Source organism: Rhinopithecus bieti, unplaced genomic scaffold (genome assembly GCF_001698545.2).
Source record: "Rhinopithecus bieti isolate Rb0 unplaced genomic scaffold, ASM169854v2 scaffold_13349, whole genome shotgun sequence".
NCBI classification, from domain to species: Eukaryota; Metazoa; Chordata; class Mammalia; order Primates; family Cercopithecidae; genus Rhinopithecus; species Rhinopithecus bieti.
The window spans coordinates 2,421,958-2,441,810 of NW_016807772.1; the positions used below are offsets into that span (position 1 = coordinate 2,421,958).

Below are 19,853 nucleotides of genomic sequence, written 5' to 3' on the forward strand. Positions count from 1 at the left end.
TAATAGATGGAGGATTTACTCTTTCTTTAACTTTTAAATATAAGTTCCTGCCACAGAAAATACAGAAATCATCTGCCCTGTGGTAGCAGCTACAGGTGCTCTTTGTGCACACTTAAAGGTGCAGCTCCCTGTAACTGCTCTAGCCCTCGTTGGTCAGACCATTTACTGTTGTTTCTCATTCAGTGTCTGCACCTCATTTGACTTTGGGCTTTGTTGGACCCTCCCAAGATTTCCTGTCCATGGACTGACAGCTCGCCCACTGAATTTACTATCCAACACCTTCTTCGGTGTCTTGCTGTAATCTGACCTTTGCACACATGCAGCTTTGGTTCTAGTGGACTGTGCTCCAAGGCCTCTGGGTTTTGTTACCTGGGTCACATATAACCAGTAGATGGTGCTGACTTTACTGCTTAAAAAGTGGAATGTGGCCAGGCCCGGTGGCTCACGCCTGTAATCCTACTTTGGGAGGCCCAGGTGAATGAATCACTTGAGGTCAGGAGTCCGAGACCAGCCTGGCCAACATGGTAAAAACCCGTCTCTACTAAAAATACAAAAATTAGCTGGGCGTGGTGGTGGGCGCCTGTAGTCCCAGCTGCATGGGAGGCTGAGGCAGGAGAATTGCTTGAACCCAGGAGGTGGAGGTTGCAGTGAGCAGAGATTGTACCCCTGCACTCCAGCCTGGGCAACAGAACGAGAGTCTGTCTCAAAAAAAAAAAAAAAGCGAGATGTGATTTTTTCATGGCAGGTCCCTTTTGACTTGATCTGACGTCATTGTCTTAATCTGCGGCCTGTGCTTATGTCTGGGGTTGCTCTTAAAGTTTCTCTGTATTTGAGCCACCATGCAGATGATCAATACTGCATCTTGTTACCCTCACAACAATTTATAAATTCTGGTGGTTCTCATCTGACTCTGAGTAGTAATTGATCCAGAAGAGCCTAGAGAGGTAATTTCCTATAGGCCATCATGATCATTGTGCCAGTCATATTTTTCATGGCACATGATCCCTGTGCCATGAGAAATCATATCTCGCTTTTTAAGTAGTAATGTCAGCACCATCTACTGGTAATATTTGAACGAAGTAACAAAACCTAGAAACCTTGGAGCACAGTCCACTGGAACCAAAACTGTACATGTGCAAAGATCAGTTTACAGTAAGTAGGACACCTAAGAAGATGCTGGATAGTAGATTCAATGGGTGAGCTGTCAGTCCATGGATGGAAAAACTTGCCACTTTTCCTCTAGGGTGGTAAACACGTGGTTTCTCTGAGAATGTATGACATTTGCACATTCCTCATGCAATATCAGAATGAAGTTCAGTATACCCTCTTGTATTAGTTTCTGTCGCTGTGTAAGGAATTACCACAAAGTTAGAGGCTGAAAACAACATGCATTCATTATTTTACAGTTTCTGTGGGCCGAGAGTTCAGGTATGAGACAGCTGCTTGGTGTCTCAGCAGGCTGAAATCAGGGTGGCAGCCAGCTGTATTCTCATCTAAGTCTCACGTTTGCCTGAGGCAGCATGGCCCTGAGGTTGACACTATACTTGTATATAATGGAAGTTGTGCCTTGCTTACCTCTCTCAATCCCAAGAGAGTGGCTCAACCTAGACCACAGATCAGGAAGGTACCCATAACTGTAAAGTCTCTGGAGGATAGGGTGGTGCTGCTAGAAGGGGACCCGGAGTCGAGGATGAGGCCACTGTCTCTGCCAGCTGCTCAACTGGCACCTCTGCTTTGAAGATACCATCTTTCAGGGTCATTCATGTTGTTGGCACAATTCAGTTTTTGAAGTTGTAGGACAGAGGTCTCTGTTTCCTGCTGGTTATTGACCAGGGGTCACTTTCAGCTCTTAGGGGCTGCCCTCAGGTCCTCTTTCAAAGTCAGCAGGAAAACCTCTCTGATGCTTCAAATCGCCACCTTCAGGAAGGGCCCCTTTGTTTTAAAGACGTTCCTGATTAGTGCAGGCGCACTGAGGATGATCTCTCTTGTGAGTCACTGAAATTCAACTAATCAAGGACCTTAATTACGTCTGAAAATTCTCCTCATCTTTGCCAGATAGAGTAACCTAATCACAGGAGTGAAATCCCATCCTGTTTACACTCCGGCTCACACTCCAAAGGGAAGGGATCACATAGGGTGTATATATCTGGGGACAAGACTCTTGGGGCCATCTCTCAATATGGTCATGCTTCACTTAACAATGGGAATGCCTTCTGAGAAATGGGTCATTAGATTATTTAATCATTGTGCAAACCTCACAGAGTATACACAAACTTACACAGCTAGGCTATGTAGTAGAGCCTATTGCTCCGAGGCTACAAACACAGGACAGCTTATTACTGTACTGAATATTGTAGGCAATTGTAACACAATAATTAATAAGTATTTGTGTATTCCACTCATCTAAACATAGAAAAGGCACAGGAAAAATACAGTGTTATAATCTTATGAGACCACTGTCATAGATGTGGCCCATCGATGACCAAAAGCTTGTCATTTGGTGCATCCTGCCTACCTTAATTTTCTTCTCGTCTCTGTTTGAGATCTTTATCAGTTACACCACCAATTCCAGAACCTTAGTATTTTTTATGGCTCTGGCTATGTGCTGGAATTTTGAAAAGCTAGAGAATCTTGGCATTTTTCTCGTTTGCATACAAAATGGCAAAGGGTACATGAGGAAGGTCATTAAAATTTTGAAATATTGATGCTCATTCTAAAAGTCCCTTTGGAGAAATTTTAGAGCTATCTTTAGAAAAGCAGGTACTAAAATTGTCTATCACCACTGATCATCACTACCCACCTCCCCCTCAAAATGAATGCAATAGAAATATGACTGAAAACCCTGCCTAAATTGCTCTGACTGCATATTTTGGAGGTTTCTGATCAGGACATGCTATGACTTTATGTAGCAATAGTAGCTAAAACAAGAGCAATATGTATTTCAAAACTGGATAAGCGACTTTGTAGACCTGTACAGAACTGAAACATGTAGCCTAACAGGAGGCTGAAGTCATGGGTTCCCAGGCTGGAAACAAGCACTGGTGGTTGGGAGTTTGACTCCTGAAAGGTAACAGGGATCATAAGCAGCCCACACATGGTGCCAGGCTCAGAGCCTGAAACAGGTTGGAATGGAGTTCAAAGATCTCTGTGAACAGAGAATTTAAGGTTATGGGTGCCTTCCTGATCTGTGGTCTATGTTGAGCCGCTATCTTGCGATTGAGAGAGGCAAGCGAGGCACAACTTCCTCTATGTACAGGCATAATGTCAACCCCACGGCTTTACAGCATTTGCAGTTTATTATCATCAGGCAAGAAACTTATTGGAAAACAGATCACTCACAGTAGTAGACAAGCTTTGAAGATTTATAAATTGCCTGTGGAAAGTAAAGAAATAACCACATGCTCAATTGCAATTGATTTCCACTCAGAAACCTTTTGTATACCCCCAGGGTAATTCCAGCTGCAGACAGGGGTGCAAAACATATAGTTCTTCACAAAACACAGAGCTGTTAATTGAGCAGTAGAAATGGAATTACTGCTTACAGTTGTTGAAAAACTGCAGTTAGAATAGTTAGAACTGTTGAGAGTTGGTAGGAGAGTAATAGGAGAATAGAAACAATTGAAAAGTGGTACTCTCTTGGAATGAGCACTGTACCATGAGTCATAAGACCTGGGACCCAGTCCTGAGTGCTACTAACTTGTGATCACAAGGCACTGTTACTAACTAGCTACACCATGCCCTTAACCTAAGACTCAGGTTCTTTGCATGGAAAAGTGTGGGTGGAAAAACTTGAGAAATTCTAAGGTCTCGTCCAACTTCCAGAATATGATGATACCGTATTCTGTGTCTGTGCATAGAAGGAGAAAGATATTTGTGCCCACTGTGCTAAGTGAAAAAATATAAAAAATTAATTGAAATTATTTGTACGTTTTTTTTATATTTTATCTTTTGCCTCATTACTTTGACTCTGAGGTTAAGAGAAATGAGAAAAAGTGACCTTCCCAATGCATATACAAAGTCAAACATTTTCAGCCAATAATTATTTTGGAGAGGCCTTAACTCTTGCATTAGGCTCAACTACAGCCACACTGTTATCACATTCTTAGAAGATTTGGTCACCTGTCACCCATGCCTTTGGATAAGTTCGTAAAATGAAATAAGCATGATTATCATTTCCAGGCAGAAATAAGAGTGGAAAACATTTTAGAAAAGAGGGTTTTTTTGGAGGCTGAGGCGGGTGAATCACTTGAGGTCAAGAGTTCGAGACCAGCCTGGCCAACGTGGCAAAACTCCGTCTCTACTAAAAAAATACAAAAATTAGCTGGGTGTGGTGACACGCCCCTGTAGTACCAGCTACTTGGAAGCTGCAACAGAAGAATCACTTGAGCCTGGGAGACAGAGGTTGCAGTGAGCCAATATTGCACCACTGCACTCCAGCCTGGGCGACAGAGCAAGATTCTGTCTCAAAAAAAAAGAAAAGAGGGTTTTGATAGTAGTTCCAAATCCCACAGCATCTTATAGACCTGACTTGTTCCTAAAATGTATTACTAGGCTAAGAGTAATAGACCATTAGTCAAAATGAAAGTCAACAACACTAAAACATATGTAAGTATACAAAAGGAAGAGCTCTATAGTAGGATGAGTCATTTATTTCTAGATACCACCAAAGGCTTAAATGTTTATTTGAAATTCTAGTTTTGACAGTTTTATGAGTTTAAGCATCTTATGCAAGAGTACCTGAGGTTGGGGGTTGGTGTGTACAGAATGTACCTGATCTGTATATTTACTTTTTCCAAAATTATCATTGTTCCCCTTCCTCATCCTCTCCCAAGGTACATAGTTTTTCCCTTCTGCACATGTTAATGAAACTCTTCTACCAGCCCTGTCAGAAATGACAGTGTTTATTACAGAGAATGGCAAACTTGTCAAAATGGTACTAGAATGAGAAATCATCACTGTGTAAATCACTGTCGATAGGGCATGAATTCATTTTTGAAGGTGACATTGCTGATGATATGAAATTTCTCAAGGATAATTGAGACAAAGAGAATAGGATGAATGCTTAGAGTTTGTCCACCATCCTTTAGATTCTATGAATAAAACACAGGGGTTAATGAGTGTCTGTTGGACTTCTGGGCAAATATCATCAGTTCAGTAACACTTCTTTTCTATTTTGAGCCTAAAGGGAAGTAAGCATCTGATTACAAAGTGGACATCAACCATCATATGGAGAGGAAAGACTATTACAAAGGAAGATTGATTGGCTCCCTTTTTGCTGCACTATAGTTCGCTTTGGTTGAGCATGGTAGTATCAACTTGTGCTTTTCTGAACAATTACTCTTCACAACTTTTTATAATATCTTGAATTCATTGATAGAAGACTCTGAAACACAGTCAGTGTGTGTGTGTGTGTGTGTGTGTATGTGTATATATATATATATATATATATATATATAGACAGATACAGATATATCTACCTCCATTCAGCGGGATACTATGCAGCCATTAAAAAGACCAAGGTAGATCACTGTTCTAGGTTGGATGCCCAGCAGAGGGATGAGGCAGAAATTGTGTGCTGGAGTTTTACTGTGAAGTACTTTCTGGAACAAGCTTTGCAAGACAGCAAAGGATTGGAAAGCAAAACTGAGCCAAGGGAGAAGTTGAACTGCAATGTCGTTACAGCAGAGGTCTTAGCCTATCCCATAGGGAGCTTGGGGTTTGGGATGAGTCTTAGGAGATATCTTCCCTTAATCCGCCGGCCCGGGCCTTTATATCAACAGCTCCCTCATTGACCAGTCACTGTAGTATAGTCTTGGTGGAACCAACTCCCTTTGGTCAAAGGCAATTCAAAGGGAGGCATTTACTTAGTTGAGCACTGTCAACAGACAACACTCCCAGAATCGAGGAGAATGAGCACTGTGATTCCAGTCAGCACACAGCACCCAGCACTATCTCTATGTGCTGAGACTTCAACTGTGAACTGCCAAATGGAAAAGCCAGGTCCAGAAGATTTATATATAGGTAAATATGCTTTTACATTCTTGAAAAGAATCACAAGAAATAATTAGAATTGTTATCTTTAGAAGGAAGGGGTTGAGGGGAGAGAAAGGGCTACCTTAAGTCTTTCAAAAGCTCCAAGCATTGCTTCTTTTAGAAGTCACTCCTATATCAGAGCAAATGCATTAGAATGTACCCACATTTCTCATTAAATTTACTACACACACACACACATACACACACACACATATATATATATCAACTATGTAGGAGTTGAATTTATTTGAATGATAATTGACCAACTGATCCAGTATTACATTTTGAATACATTTAAGTAAATATTAATTACTATCTAATTTGTAATTTTATTTTTTTCTTTTAAAGCCAACAGCTTTTGCAGGACTTAATTATTTCCACAGGCCGTTATAAGCTCGTACACTCTATTGCTTATTAGTTACTGGAATCTAAGCAGCAAGAGGCTGGTCCACCTTCTGTTATCTATGTGTCTATACTCTTTGGACTTGCTAATATTATGAACATTTTTATTTTTTAAATCTGCACATGAAAGCATGTTCAACACCAGTAATCATTAGGGAAATGCTAATCAAAACTACGATGAGATACTACCTCACACCCATTAGAATGACTTTTTGAAAAATTTTTTACCACTAATATTTCAGTATAAGAATGACTATTATTTTTTAAGAAAACAAAATAAGTGTTGGTGAGGATGTGGAGAAACTGGAACCCTTGTGTGCTCTCGCTGGGGTTATAAAATAGTACAGCTGCTGTGGAAGACAGTATGACAGTTCCTCAAAAAACGAAAAACAGAATTACCATATGATCCACCAATTCCACTTCTGATTATATTTCCAAAAGAATTAAAGGTAGGGTCCCAAGGAGGTATTTGTACACCCATGATCATAGCAGCGTTATTCACAATAGCTAAAGCACAGAAGCAACCCAAGTGTCTGTGGACAGATGAATGGAAAAGCCAAATGTGGTCTCTGCATACAAGGGAATATTACTCAGATTTTAAAACGAAGGAAATTCTGACATATATTACAACATGGATGAATCTTGAGGACATTATGCTAAGTGAAATGAGCCAGTCACAAAAAGACAAGTACTGTGTGATTCCACTTCTGTGAGGCAGTTAGAAATAGTCAAAATCATAGAGATTTGAGAACGTTCTGACTAGTGGAATGTAGAATGATGGTTTCCAGGGGCTGGTAAAAGAGGGGTGTGGGGAGTTATTGTTTAATGGATATAGAGTTTCAGTTTTACACAAGAGAGAGAGTTCTGGAGATGGATAGTGGTGATGGTTGCACAATATTGTGAATGTATTTGGTACCTCTGAACTATTCAGGTCGGAAAAGTTAAGATGGTAAAATGTATGTCATGTGCATTTTACCACAAAACAAATTGGAGTAAAATTCAACCAGATATATCAGAGATGTGATATTATGGGATTTTTTAAAGTTTCTTTTTAATATATTCATTTTTTGAAAAAGAAGAAAAAAAGAAAGTTAAAAAAAGAAAAAGAAGGAAATATTGTATTAAAAAATAAAACAAGCTAAAAGGGAGAAACCTTCCTAATGATTTAGCGTGTGCCCTTGTTGTGATCCTTCAGCATATAGGACCAATAGGAAGTACCCATTGAGCTACCCAGTCATCCAAGGTGCTGCAGAGAACTCCTGCTGCTTCCCTGAGTTACCACTTGGTCAGAGAGAACTTCCCAGCATACTCTTTTTTTTGAGCTGGAGTCAGAGTCTGGCTTTGTCACCCAGGCTGGAGTGCAATGGCGCAAACTCAGCTCACTACATCTCTGCCTCCTGGGTTCAAGCGATTCTCCTGCCTCAGTCTCCCAAGTAGCTGGGATTACAGGCGCCCACCACCACTCCGGCTAATTTTTGTATTTTTAGTAGAGATGGGGTTTCATCATGTTGGCCAGGATGGCTTGAACTCCTGATCTCAGGTGATTCGCCTACCTTGGCCTCCCAAAGTGCTGGGATTACAGGCGCGAGCCACCTTGCCCGCCCAGCATATTCTTTTTGCAAATTATTTCATCTTGATTATTTCAGATAACCAGCAAATTATTTCATCTTTCCAGAAAGAGGAGAGACTTCCCTTCGATGACTTTTTGATCTTGGTGGAATTCACAAGAAGAGGGCTTCATAAGATCACAGTGCTTTTGGGGAAGAAAAAAATCAAAGTGGATCTATAAGATAGCCCTACACAGTGTCTTGAGAATGCAGCCTGCATAGCACAGGGATGATCCTAAAAACACTAAGCTATGCCATCACTCGACACAGTTGACAGGGAGAGGGTTAGAGTCAGGTTTCACCGCGGAGGTGACCTTCACCTTGTTCTTTGGTCATGGTAAGGTAAGTCAAGTGCATTTTAGAATAAAACAATGTTTTAAAAAGTAGGAAGCTCCAAACTAAGGATCTGATTTCCAAAGAGTTATAGAAACGGGATTAAAATGACATTTATTCAACTATAAATGGCAACAAAACTTTCTTGACATAACATAGTGATTACACATGTGGGTTCTAGAGTCAGAAGGACTGAGTTGGAATCTCGCCTTTGTCACTGATTGGTTTTAGGACCTTGGGAAAGTGATTTCACCTCACCAGGTCTCAGTTTTCTCAGTTGTGAAATGAGTACACTAATATCCTAAGGGACCTCATAAGGTCGTTGAGAAGGTTAAATGAGATAATGTACTGTACTAAAAGTATTTAGTACAGTGTTAGGACATAGTAAGTGCTCAATAAATGTTGGCTGTAGCAGAGGTTTCACATGTTTCTTCTCAATAATCTCGCAAAACTCTGAGAGGTAATCCTCCTTTCAGAGAATGCATAGCAGCAGACATTCAGCGAGGTTAAGCAGCTCACCAGTATTACACAGCTAATAAATGATGGGAGCAGAAATCCTCCACAAGGCTCCTGACTCCTAAGTTTAAGGTGTTTTCCATTCGAGTATAGGTAGTAAATTAAATACCAGCCAATCATTCGGCATTTATTTTAAAATGATACATTATCACGGCATTTGTACGACGTTCTCATCTTCTTTGCAGCACTCACCTTCTATTGCAGTGAGCCAAAGAGTAGAGGATATTCCATCTTTAGAACCATGGAATTTAGAGGGGTTTCAGATTTTGAGGATACTTGGGGTTTGGGATGACACGTGAAGAAATTAATCCATGTATACTGTACCTTATGGTATTATTCATATTTATTGTTTTTCTCTTATTGGTAGGTCCCAGTCAGTACCTCTGGAGATGAATCACTCCCAATCAAAAGGCAACAGGGACTTCATATTACTGTTTTCTTGTTCTGGACACTAGATGTCACACTAAGTAAAGTTTTTGAGGTTACTCTCTAGAGTAAGGCGTGGCACAGTGTCTAAACCTTAGCTATGAAAAATTATAGCTCATACATAAATATAAAGCTGAACTTTACTTTTTTTGTTTCTTTTTTTTTTTGTAAAGCTGAACTTTATATTTCTAGCAGAATGCAGTAAAAGGTACTTTCCCTAACAAAAAATTCAGAAAAAGAATTGTTAATAAGAAAATGTAGTTGGAATAGCAGCCTATTTTCATTGTTAAACAGATAGATCCCGTTTATATGCACATAAAATCGTATTTCCTTCCAGAAACAAAGTGATTTTTCTAGAGGCAGCTCATATATACATATCTGTAATCATTTATGTTCTGAGATGGCGAGAAGCCGTTCTTCCTGCAAAAAGAACCAGACATTATCCTAACCTGCAAGGGATGGAGAAGGTGAAAGAAGAGATACTGAATATGAGATTCATTATCTCCTGAAACGGTCTCAGGGAAGGATGTGTGATCATCTTTCTTGCATGGCTTAAGCAAAGAAGATGGAGAAGATGGTGACTCCCAGCCTCCTTGACCTCATTTTTTTCCTTGATTTTGGCTCTCAGAAATCTAGATGAGAATCACAGATTTGGAGGCACATTATTTCCTTTTGGAAAATGCATATTATATATATTTTTAATGGCAGGGAAGTTGGACGCAGTATGTAAAAGAGTTAGATATTCTATCCTCTAACTTAAATGTGTTATTGAAACTTCAACAAGTTTCTACTAGATATATTTCTACTAGAAATGTAAAGTTCAGCTTTACAAAAAAAAAAAAAAGAAACAATGCTTGAAATTCATTGGAAGCCAGAGATAATTAATTCAAGCATTAGCAGTCACAGTACACCTTTATTTTTTCAAGTAACTCAGTAATTAATTTGAACTGTGTCTAATCTGCACATGAATAGAAACATGTATTTCTATATGTAATTACAGTTGTAAATAATGTTTAACTTTCAGGGTTTTCTAGGCAGTGTATTTCCATTGGACATAATCCCTTCTATATTTGTCAAATATCAGTGCCTTGTTTATGCTAAGATCACTAGGATAAATAAGGTTACAACTGCTAAAATGCTACTCTTTAGGTTTGGGAGTCATCCATGTCTTCCCCTTTCTTATTCAGGAAATGGACAACTGGTTATTTTAAGAGTGCCTTCTGCGACTAGGTGGTTCTAGTTAGCTCTTAAATTCTGTTGGGACTTGGGAAGTTTTTCCTCATGTTACTGCCTTGTGTTTTAGCAACCAGAGGTTACCCAGGTCCCGAGAGAAATCTTTCATTTTCTTCGTGAGTGCTCAGGATGATGGCAGCCTGTGCTGTTTCTCCTTCAAGAAGTCAGACAGCCACTTCGGACCATCCGTAGGCTATTCATTCCTTCAGTGGTTTGACAATTCAGAAAAGCTATAACTCATCGTGAAGGCCTCAAAGGGAGGAAAATCTCTCCAGAATAAAATGTAGACAAGACTATGTCCCTATCAGGTCGAAGGTTGGGGTTTTTCCACATGGGTAGGAAGGTCAGCTCTGTATTTACCAAATAGTTATTGAATAACCATTGTGCCAGGCTCTAGGGAATGTGGGTATTGTCCTTGCTCAGATGGAGTAAAACCTGTGCCCTTCGCCTGCCTGACTACCGTTAAAGCTGGTCTGTATCATTATTGTTTAAGACAACTGTCAGGGCATTATTGTTTAAGACAGCCGTCAGGGCTGTTGGGTGGCCTTCCTGGTTTCTCCGCTGACCTGCCTTTTGATTTTGGGATGTCGGCTCCAGAACCTTCACTCTCCATGCCTAAAGGAAGGCCTAATGCTTTAAAGAAACACTCTGAGACTCAGTTGATTTCAATCCAACCAATATTAATTGATCATCTGCCATGTGCTAAGCCTGCAAGGAATCAAAAAAATGAACGAAGAGTATCTTCCATAAGGAACTACAAAAGAGTAAAGAGGATGAGACAGGTACACTATACAAAGACAGTGTGTTGAGCTTAGAACTCCAGGTTGATGACTGGGTGGTGTGAGAAGCAAAAGCAAACAGTGAAGCATCTGGGAGCACTTTACCTACGTGTATCTCATTTGTACGTCACAATAACGCAATGAGGCTAGGTAACTTCTCCAAGGTCATTCAACAAGGCAGGGGTGAAACTGAGCTCATATTGGAACCCACATCTCAGGGAGCAGGGATTCTTCTTTCTTTCAATCAGGATGTACTTTTACATACCAGGTGCGATGGCTCACGCCTGTAATCCCAGCACTTTGGGAGGCCGAGGTGGGTCGCCACCTGAAGTCAGGAGTTTAAGACAAGCCCGGCCAACATTTAGTGAAACCCGGTCTTCACTAAAGGCACAAAAATTAGCCGGGTGTGGTGGCGCGCATCTGTAATTCCAGCTGCTCGGGAGGCTGAGGCGGGAGAACCACTTGAACCCAGGAGGCAGAGGTTGCAGTGAGCCGAGATTGCACCACTGCACTCCAGTCTGGGTGACAGAGCGAGACTCTGTCTTAAAACAAACAAACAAAACACTGTATTTCTACAACTTAAAACAGCTTTGTAAGATTAGGTGGCAGACTTGCAGACCATGGATTTCTAATGTATCCATGAACCATATTTTTATTTCCAACAGGTCATGGATTGACGGCAGTCAAGGAAAAAGCAGGGGCCACTCTACGGATGCATGGTGTAAATTCTGGATCTTCTGAAGGGGCCCAACCAGACACTGAAAACGGAGTCCCTGCAAGTGAGTGATGCGTCTCCTCTGGGTGTTCTTGGACTTTATTACACCGTGTGCATAATCAGAGGGTTTCCAAGTTCAGATCAGCAACATGAACTCTTAAAGGATTTCTTTCTTCTCTTTAGTAACAGATGCAGCCACAGATCAGGGCCCTGCAGAAAGCCCACCCACCTCCCCTTCATCGGCCTCTCGGGGTATGCTGTCTGCCATCACCAATGTGGTTCAAAACACTGTGAGTCGCTGGCTGCTTCCTGTCTTTCCCCTGTATTTCCCAGGGTCTTCGTTTGATATTTCCATTTACCAGTGACCTAGATACATCAGAGAAACGATGGCCTTGCTCAGAACTTTGGATTATGGTTTTTTTTTTTTTTTTTTTTTTTTTTTTTTTTATGTTTTCTGCTACAAAGCAGACATAACCTTGGATTCAAAATAATAAGGGCAAAATGAAATATATTTTATGTTTAAAAGAAAGGAGCTGTTTGGAAGGAACATTTTTCAGTCTGATTTAACAGAGTCCTTTCCAGCTGCAGCAAGGACAGCCTCTGGTTGAGGGAGAGAGAACTCTTTGTCAGAGCTGGGACAACTGTTTTTCCTAAATGCTCTTCTTATCTTACCCCTAAATTTGAAAAGCATTAAACTGTTTAAATAAAAGTACCATTTACAAGACAGGAAAAACAGCCCAAATGTGTTTCTGAAGTGTTTCTGGAGACCAGCGTTCTTCCCTCTTCCCTACCTCTTCATTCCCACCCTTCCTCTTCCTTACATCACCCTAAGTGTACCCCCGCGATCCCTGCCTACCTCTTAAAAGAAGCTCAATATTAGCAACAAGACATTGGTGAATATTGAAAAAAGGGAGGCATCTCAACTGAGATAAGGCAGCTAGCTGGTCCTCAGGGTCAGGGAGAAAGATTTATTTCTTTTCTTTCTTTTTTTTTTTTTGAGGTGGGGTCTCACTCTGTCACCCAGGCTGGAGTGCAGTGGTGCATTCTCGGCTCACTGCAACCTCCGTATCCCTGGTTCAAGCGATTCTCCCACCTCAACCTCCCAAGTAGCTGGGATTACAGGTGCCCACCACCACACCCAGCTAATTTTTGTGTTTTTAGTAGAGACGGGGTTTCACCATGTTGGCCAGGCTTGTCTTGAACTCTAGACTTCAGGTGATCCTCCCGCCTTGGCCTCCCAAAGTGCTGGGATTACACATGTGAAGGTTTATTTCTTGCTGTGTAAACTAACTAGTTTTTCTAAAAATATGGCTCATGTCCCATTCATTCATTCATTCATTCATTAAAAGAAAAACAACAACAGAAACATGATTAGCCCTCACTATGTTCCAGGATCTGTGCTGGATCTTGGATATATGCTGACAAACAAGAGGGCACAATATCCTGGAGGACTGAGGTGACTGGACAGATAAACACAATGTAATTAGGGAAGAGGTGAGGGCTGCAGTCAAACATGAGAGTATCTCACCCAGACCTTGGGGTCAGGACATGCCAGAAATATAGAAAATGACCGGTGTTCTCTTTGCTGTTTGAGGACCTCTAGACTGGGGTGGGGTGGAGGAGGAGCAGCAAATCTGTCTTAGGAGTCAAATAGCAATAAAAGTCAACCACCCCTGTGGGGGGTTTGTAGGATGGGAAATGATTGGAGCTCTGTCAATATCTCTGGTATAAGAAATGAATTCACGGCCTATCTGAGCTACCAAGAGAGCACTCTTGAGTTTGTCTTCAGCAGCCTCACATTCCTTTCTGGGTTCTCTCCAACCTTCTTGACCCCTCTTTCCCAAGTTCCAGACACTACCCCTCCAGGTCTATCCTTAACACAAATCCCTATGTCCTTTCTTCCACCATTTTATTCTCAATAAGATAATTTTTCGCAGGATGTTAGCAGGCACTAAGTCAAATTACACAGAAGTGTGAATTGCTGCTGTCCCATCATCCCCCTGAAGTGTGCGCACTGAAAAATCTGATTTATAGCAAGATTACTGGTTGACTCCCAAATCTAAAAGCAGTCTAAATGCCCAAGATGAAAATAAAGTATATTAATTCTATGAAATTCAGTATTTCTATTTAAATGATAATTATGAAGATTGGAAATTGCATATCAGTAATAATATCATAATAAAATAAAATTTATATCATTTTTATGTATGGTGGGAAAAAACGCAGATGTATGCATATTATAATTGCAATTATACAGTTGGAGTGTATGTATGAAAGAGTTGCAAAGAAATGTACACAGTTCTGTTCACTTGAATAGTTTATGTGAGTAAGTCTGGGTTCTTTCAATCTTTTAAAAAAGGCAACAATGACTGACAAAGGGATTTGCAGAAGGATAACTATATAATACACCAGTTTCTAAAGCCAGAAGTACAAGGAAATCAACACGTCTTATTTCATGGATGTACTAATTATAGGCAGTTATTGCTAGTTTCTGAGAGTATGCAAGAACCGTCTGAAACAGCCTGAAGGTCTTACCCTCCAGGGCCCTAGATTAAAGAAGTCCCTAAATTAGCAGGACTACTTGACATTTTAATAGGCTGCTCCAAGCAACTCTTTTACTTGGGTTAAAAATTTTTTTTAAACAGAAAACAGCAATTGGGTCACCTGTTAATTTTATGTCTTAGATAAATATCTATTCATACACAGAGAGCCAAAACACATGTTTTGTTTTTTTTCTAAGCATCATTTTAATAACATTGTATGTCCTACAAATTATATAACATATGTTTTCCAAGGAAAAGAAAATAGGGTTAAATGGATGATAATTTTTTCCTGATGAGAAAAAATTGTGACTTTATATTGATTTTAATATTTGAAGATAGTGCCAGTTACCTAGGAGTTGCTGACCACTGCAAAACAGCAAAACCTAAAAATCTAATCTCATGCAGTTATCTCATCTGCAGGGTAAAAGCGTCTTAACTGGAGGCCTTGATGCGTTGGAATTCATCGGCAAGAAAACCATGAATGTCCTTGCAGAAAGTGACCCGGGCTTTAAGCGGACCAAGACGCTCATGGAGAGAACTGTTTCCTTGTCTCAGGTTGGATTATATACTTTTGCAATTTTTTCTTTCAGTCAATAAAGTAAATAAATTTTTGTTTATCTTTTCGAATAGCTAATTTAAAGCATGCGATTCAAATCAAATGGCACGAAAGAGCAGAGAGAGAAAATTGAGCTTCTACTACCTCCGTTTCCTCAGTCATTTAATTCCTCAGAGGAGGCAACCACTTTTAACAGTTTCTTAAGGATTCTATCAGAGACAGCATGTAGATATGGATATAGATCTATAGATGCAGCTATATATAAATATACAGATGTATAAGTATATGTGTATGCACATGGATAGACATGTACATAAATACACACATACTTTTTCAACCCAATGGTAGCATACTAAACACACTCTTATTCCTTGCTTAATTCACTTAATATTATTTCTTGAAGATGATCCATTTATGTTATGGTGTGCATCCCATCTCTACCACTTAGTAGCTGTGTGACCTTGGGCAAGTTACTTAGCCCCTCTGTGCCTCAGCTTGCTCATCTGTACACCGGGGATAATTTACATACCTACCAATAGCTTTGCTCTGAGGCTAAGCTGAGTTAGAATAGAACCCAGCTCTTAGTAAGCACTCAGAAACGTTAGTTGTCATCATTGTCATTATTATGTGTCGGTATAGTAGGTGGAAAAATATCTCATTGGAATTTTATATTCTATTTCTCTTGATATGTGCAAGGATGGTCTTCTCTCACACTTGCAGCACTAAAGTTTTCCAGCCCTTCTTGCAAAACATAATACAAAGAATTCAATCTATCTTTGCTTACTTACAATAGTTAAGAAAATTGGAAATAATATTTGTCTTATTTTCCAAATAATGACTCACTCTTCCATCTGAAACATGCCTAACTTACCGCACAGTCCAGGCATGCCCCAGTCTACCTCCTCCATGAGAGACTGATACACCAGGTCTCTGTGCTTTCCTGAAATCAGAGGCAGCTGATGCAGCAGTGGATTTTGTAAATGTCACAGGCAGGACTTATACTAGGAACCCAGGAAGGTTGCCTTCATGAACAGCTATCACTGAGAATATGTTCATGGCAACCCCTAGAAGCTTTTGTTTGAGGCTATTTCTTCTTGCCTCTCTGGAATAACCCAAGTATGAGCACTCCAATGTTGTAGTCCAGGGAGGGACTTTGCAGGATCATCTAGACCATCACCCTCCTGCTCCTTGAAAAATAAAATAGATGACTGGGCACGATGGCTCACACCCATAATCCCAGCACTTTGGGAGGCCGAGGCAGGCAGATCACCTGAGGTTAGGAGTTCAAGACCAGTCTGGCCAAGATGATGAAACTCTGTCTTTACTAAAATACAAAACAAAAAAAAAAATTAGCCAGATATGGGGGCAAGCACCTGTAATCCCAGCTACTCGGGAGGCTGAGGCAGGGGAATTGCTTGAACCAGGGAGGTGGCAGTTGCAGTGAGCTGAGATTGTGCCACTGCACTCCAGCCTGGGCAACACAGTGGGACTGCATCTCAAAAAAAAGAAGAGGAAGAGGAAGGAAGAAGAAGGAGGAGGAGGAGGAGGAGGAGAAGGAGAAGGAGGAGAAGGAGAAGAAGGAGGAGGAAAATAGGTTAGTATTAGTTAGGTAATTAGCACTAGATATCATAAAAGAACAACCACCCCTAAGTATCAGTATGACTTAGAACAAAAAGGTTTACCTTTCGCTCTCACAAAGTGCAGCATGAACATTCTGCTCACACAGGAGACTCGTCCCAGGGGGCTCTCATGGGTAGCACACTGCTGAGCCCACATTTTCTGACCCCATCATCTTGAAATACCTTACTTCCAGCCTCATGGAGAGGGGATGTGGAAGGCAATATCTGGTATTTCAGAAAGTGACAAGTGCCATGGGGAAAAAGACAAAGTAGAACAGGAAGAGGTGATCAGGAATCACGAATATGGGTGTGAGGGGCAGGCTGAGTGCTAAGTAGGATAGTGAGGGGGCCTTGGGCAGATGATGACATGTGAGCAAATCCTGGAAGGAGATGAGAGTGTTGGCCATGCAGGAACCTGAGTAAAGCTCATTCCAGGCCAAGGGAGAACTCATGCAAAGGCCCTGAAGCAGGAGTGTCTGGTATGAACACAGAACAGCAGGATGCCCGTGATGGAGAGGAGTGAGCTCCGGGTGAGAGTTGTTGAAGAGGACACCAGAGTAGTGATGGGAAGTGGCAGACATTCGTAAGGACCTTGGGTTTGACTTAGTGAAATGGGGAAACCATTGTAGCATTTTGAGAAAAGAAGTGACAGAATCTGATTTGTGCTTTAATAGGACCCCTCTAGTTCCTGGGTAGAAAATTGGCTGGGAGGACCAAGGGCAGGGAGACTGGTTAGAATGAGCATTAGTCTGTGCCCTCCCAGAAACAGACACCAAGATGGGTTTACATGGGCTTAAATGTGCAAGGATTTCATTAGGGGAAGTGTGTGTGAGAGAAAATGGGGAGGGAGCCCAGGAAGGCTGGGAGAACCATTAGACCAAGATGCCGGTCCCATCCCAGTGAAGGAAAGAGGGAGAGAAAAATGAGTGGAAGTGTCCTAGACTACAGTATGACCTGGGAAAGGCTGGGCGAAGCCAGGGGAAAGCCCTTCAGCCAAAGGCTGCTGACAAAGGAGACCTCATCTTCCAGGAACAGGTCTGCCTTAGTGCCTTGCTGCACCAGTGATTGGCAGGGAGGAGCTGTGGGAGGCTGAAGGCTGGATTTCAAAGTCCGGCATTTATGCTCCCAGGAGTAGGAGGGAGGTCTGCAGGTTGCACTGTCACACCCTCCGCTGCAGGCAATTGCACTTTCTAAACAAGAGATAACCGTGGCCCCATGCAGCATGGAGGCCTTGTAGGTAGTGAGGAATGGCTGATTCTGGGTATAATTTGAAGATGGATCCAGATCGCTTGTTGGAATGAATGTGAGCTGTGAGATAGAAGGAATCGTCAGGGATGGCTCCAAGGTCTTTTGGACAACTGGAAAGATGAAGCTCACATCAGCTGACACAGGGGAGTCTGTTATATTTTTCCTTTACACACTAAAGAAATATATAACTATAGAAACTAGAAGCGTGCATGCATGCACTAACTACATTTCTCCCGTATTTTTATCACAGTGGCACAGGGAATACTCTTTCTTTTTCTTTCTTTCTTTCTTTTTTTTTTTTTTTTTGAGACAGAGCCTCACTCTGTCACCCAGGATGGAGCGTAATCTCAGCTCACTGCAACCTCCGCCTCCTGGGTTCAAGCAATTCTCCTGCCTCAGCCTCCTGAGTAGCAGGGATTACAGGTGTGCACCACCATACCCGGCTAATTTTTGTATTTTTAGTAGAGACGGGGTTTCACCATGTTGGCCAGGCTGGTCCCAAACTCCTGACCTCAGATGATCCGCCCAGTTCAGCCTCCCAAAGTGCTGGGATTACAGGCATGAGCCACCGCGCCCAGCCAAGCACAGGGAATACTCTTTAAATAACATGGGGACAGGGGGTCCTTAGATTCCACACATGTAAGTCTCCATAGCTTCTCTGTGTCAGAAATTCTTCCACGCCAGGATCATTCCCTGCTATTGAAACCAACTTCCCTTTCTTTTCCAGTGGGAAAATAGAACCAGCATCCCTTGTCAAGCTGGTTATCCCTTAGGCAGCTTTAATTTCACTTCCCAGTTTGTTTGTTTGTTTGTTTGTTTGTTTGAGATGGAGTCTCACTCTGTCACCCAGGCTGGAGTGCAATGGCGCAATCTCGGTTCACGGCAACCTCTCTCTCCCAGGTTCAAATGATTCTCTTGCCTCCCTCCTGAATAGCTGGGATTACAGGTGCCCACCACCACGCCCGGCTAATATTTTGAATTTTTAGTAGAGGCAGGGTTTCATCATATTGACCAGGCTGGTCTCGAACTCCTGACCTAGTGATCGGCCCACCTCAGCCTCCCAAAGTGCTGGGATTACAGGCATGAGCCACCGCGCCTGGCCTACTCCCCAGTTTTGAGTGAGTCCACATCATTCCAGAGTGACCCTTTCTGTTTCTCTTCAATTTCATCTCATCTTTCTTCTCTCCCAAAGCCCAGATTCACAGGTGGAAGCTGGTGTAGAGAAAGGAAGTGATTTCAGTGTCACTTTGTTATTTTATTTTACCACCACCAACCCCTGAGATCAGTGGGGATAGTTAGTTTTTATTGCCAGTGTTAAAATTTTCCAGTGATGGTTTCATTGGGTTGATTGAAAAACTTTAAAATTCAGAGTCTGTGCTAATTTAGTCTTAAAGACAGACAGGAGAGAGAATTCTCTTTGCAGCCCTGTGGGTTCTTGGCAGACAACCTCAAGAACCCAAAAGGAAATGAGGCTGATTGTTTCACTGGCACACAATAAAAACCAAAGTCTATTCTTTAGTTCTCTTCCCCTGTGACCTTCTGGTGGTGGCCAGTGTCTTTACAGAGCTCTCCACAGAAATTAAAGAACCCCATAAACGTAATGCCTCAGTAAACTTAATGAGGAATCACATAAAAGATGCTTAGAATCAAAGAATGCAAGTGCAGAAAATTGAGAGTGACTGATGGGCTTGTGTTTATTTGTTGTCTTTTTGTTTAACCAACAAAAAATAACTGGAGAAAAGTTATTAATGGGGAGAGGAAACTTGGTTCACAGTCATATTTCTGGAAACCAGCCTTAAGAATCTACAAGCTAATATTCTTTTTTGTTGTTTTTGTTTTGAGA

General features: G+C 41.4%; 1 protein-coding gene across 1 annotated transcript in view; it reads left to right on the top strand.

Moving 5' to 3' along the window:
- The window catches only part of FAM114A1 (family with sequence similarity 114 member A1), a 78,925-nt gene that overhangs the window by 25,249 nt on the left and 33,823 nt on the right, over positions 1-19,853 (top strand). Inside the window, exons 4-6 of the mRNA XM_017883781.1 lie at positions 11,995-12,108; positions 12,228-12,334; positions 15,008-15,142. Coding sequence (XP_017739270.1) covers positions 11,995-12,108; positions 12,228-12,334; positions 15,008-15,142 — 356 coding nt within the window. The remainder of the gene's footprint in view (positions 1-11,994; positions 12,109-12,227; positions 12,335-15,007; positions 15,143-19,853) is intronic.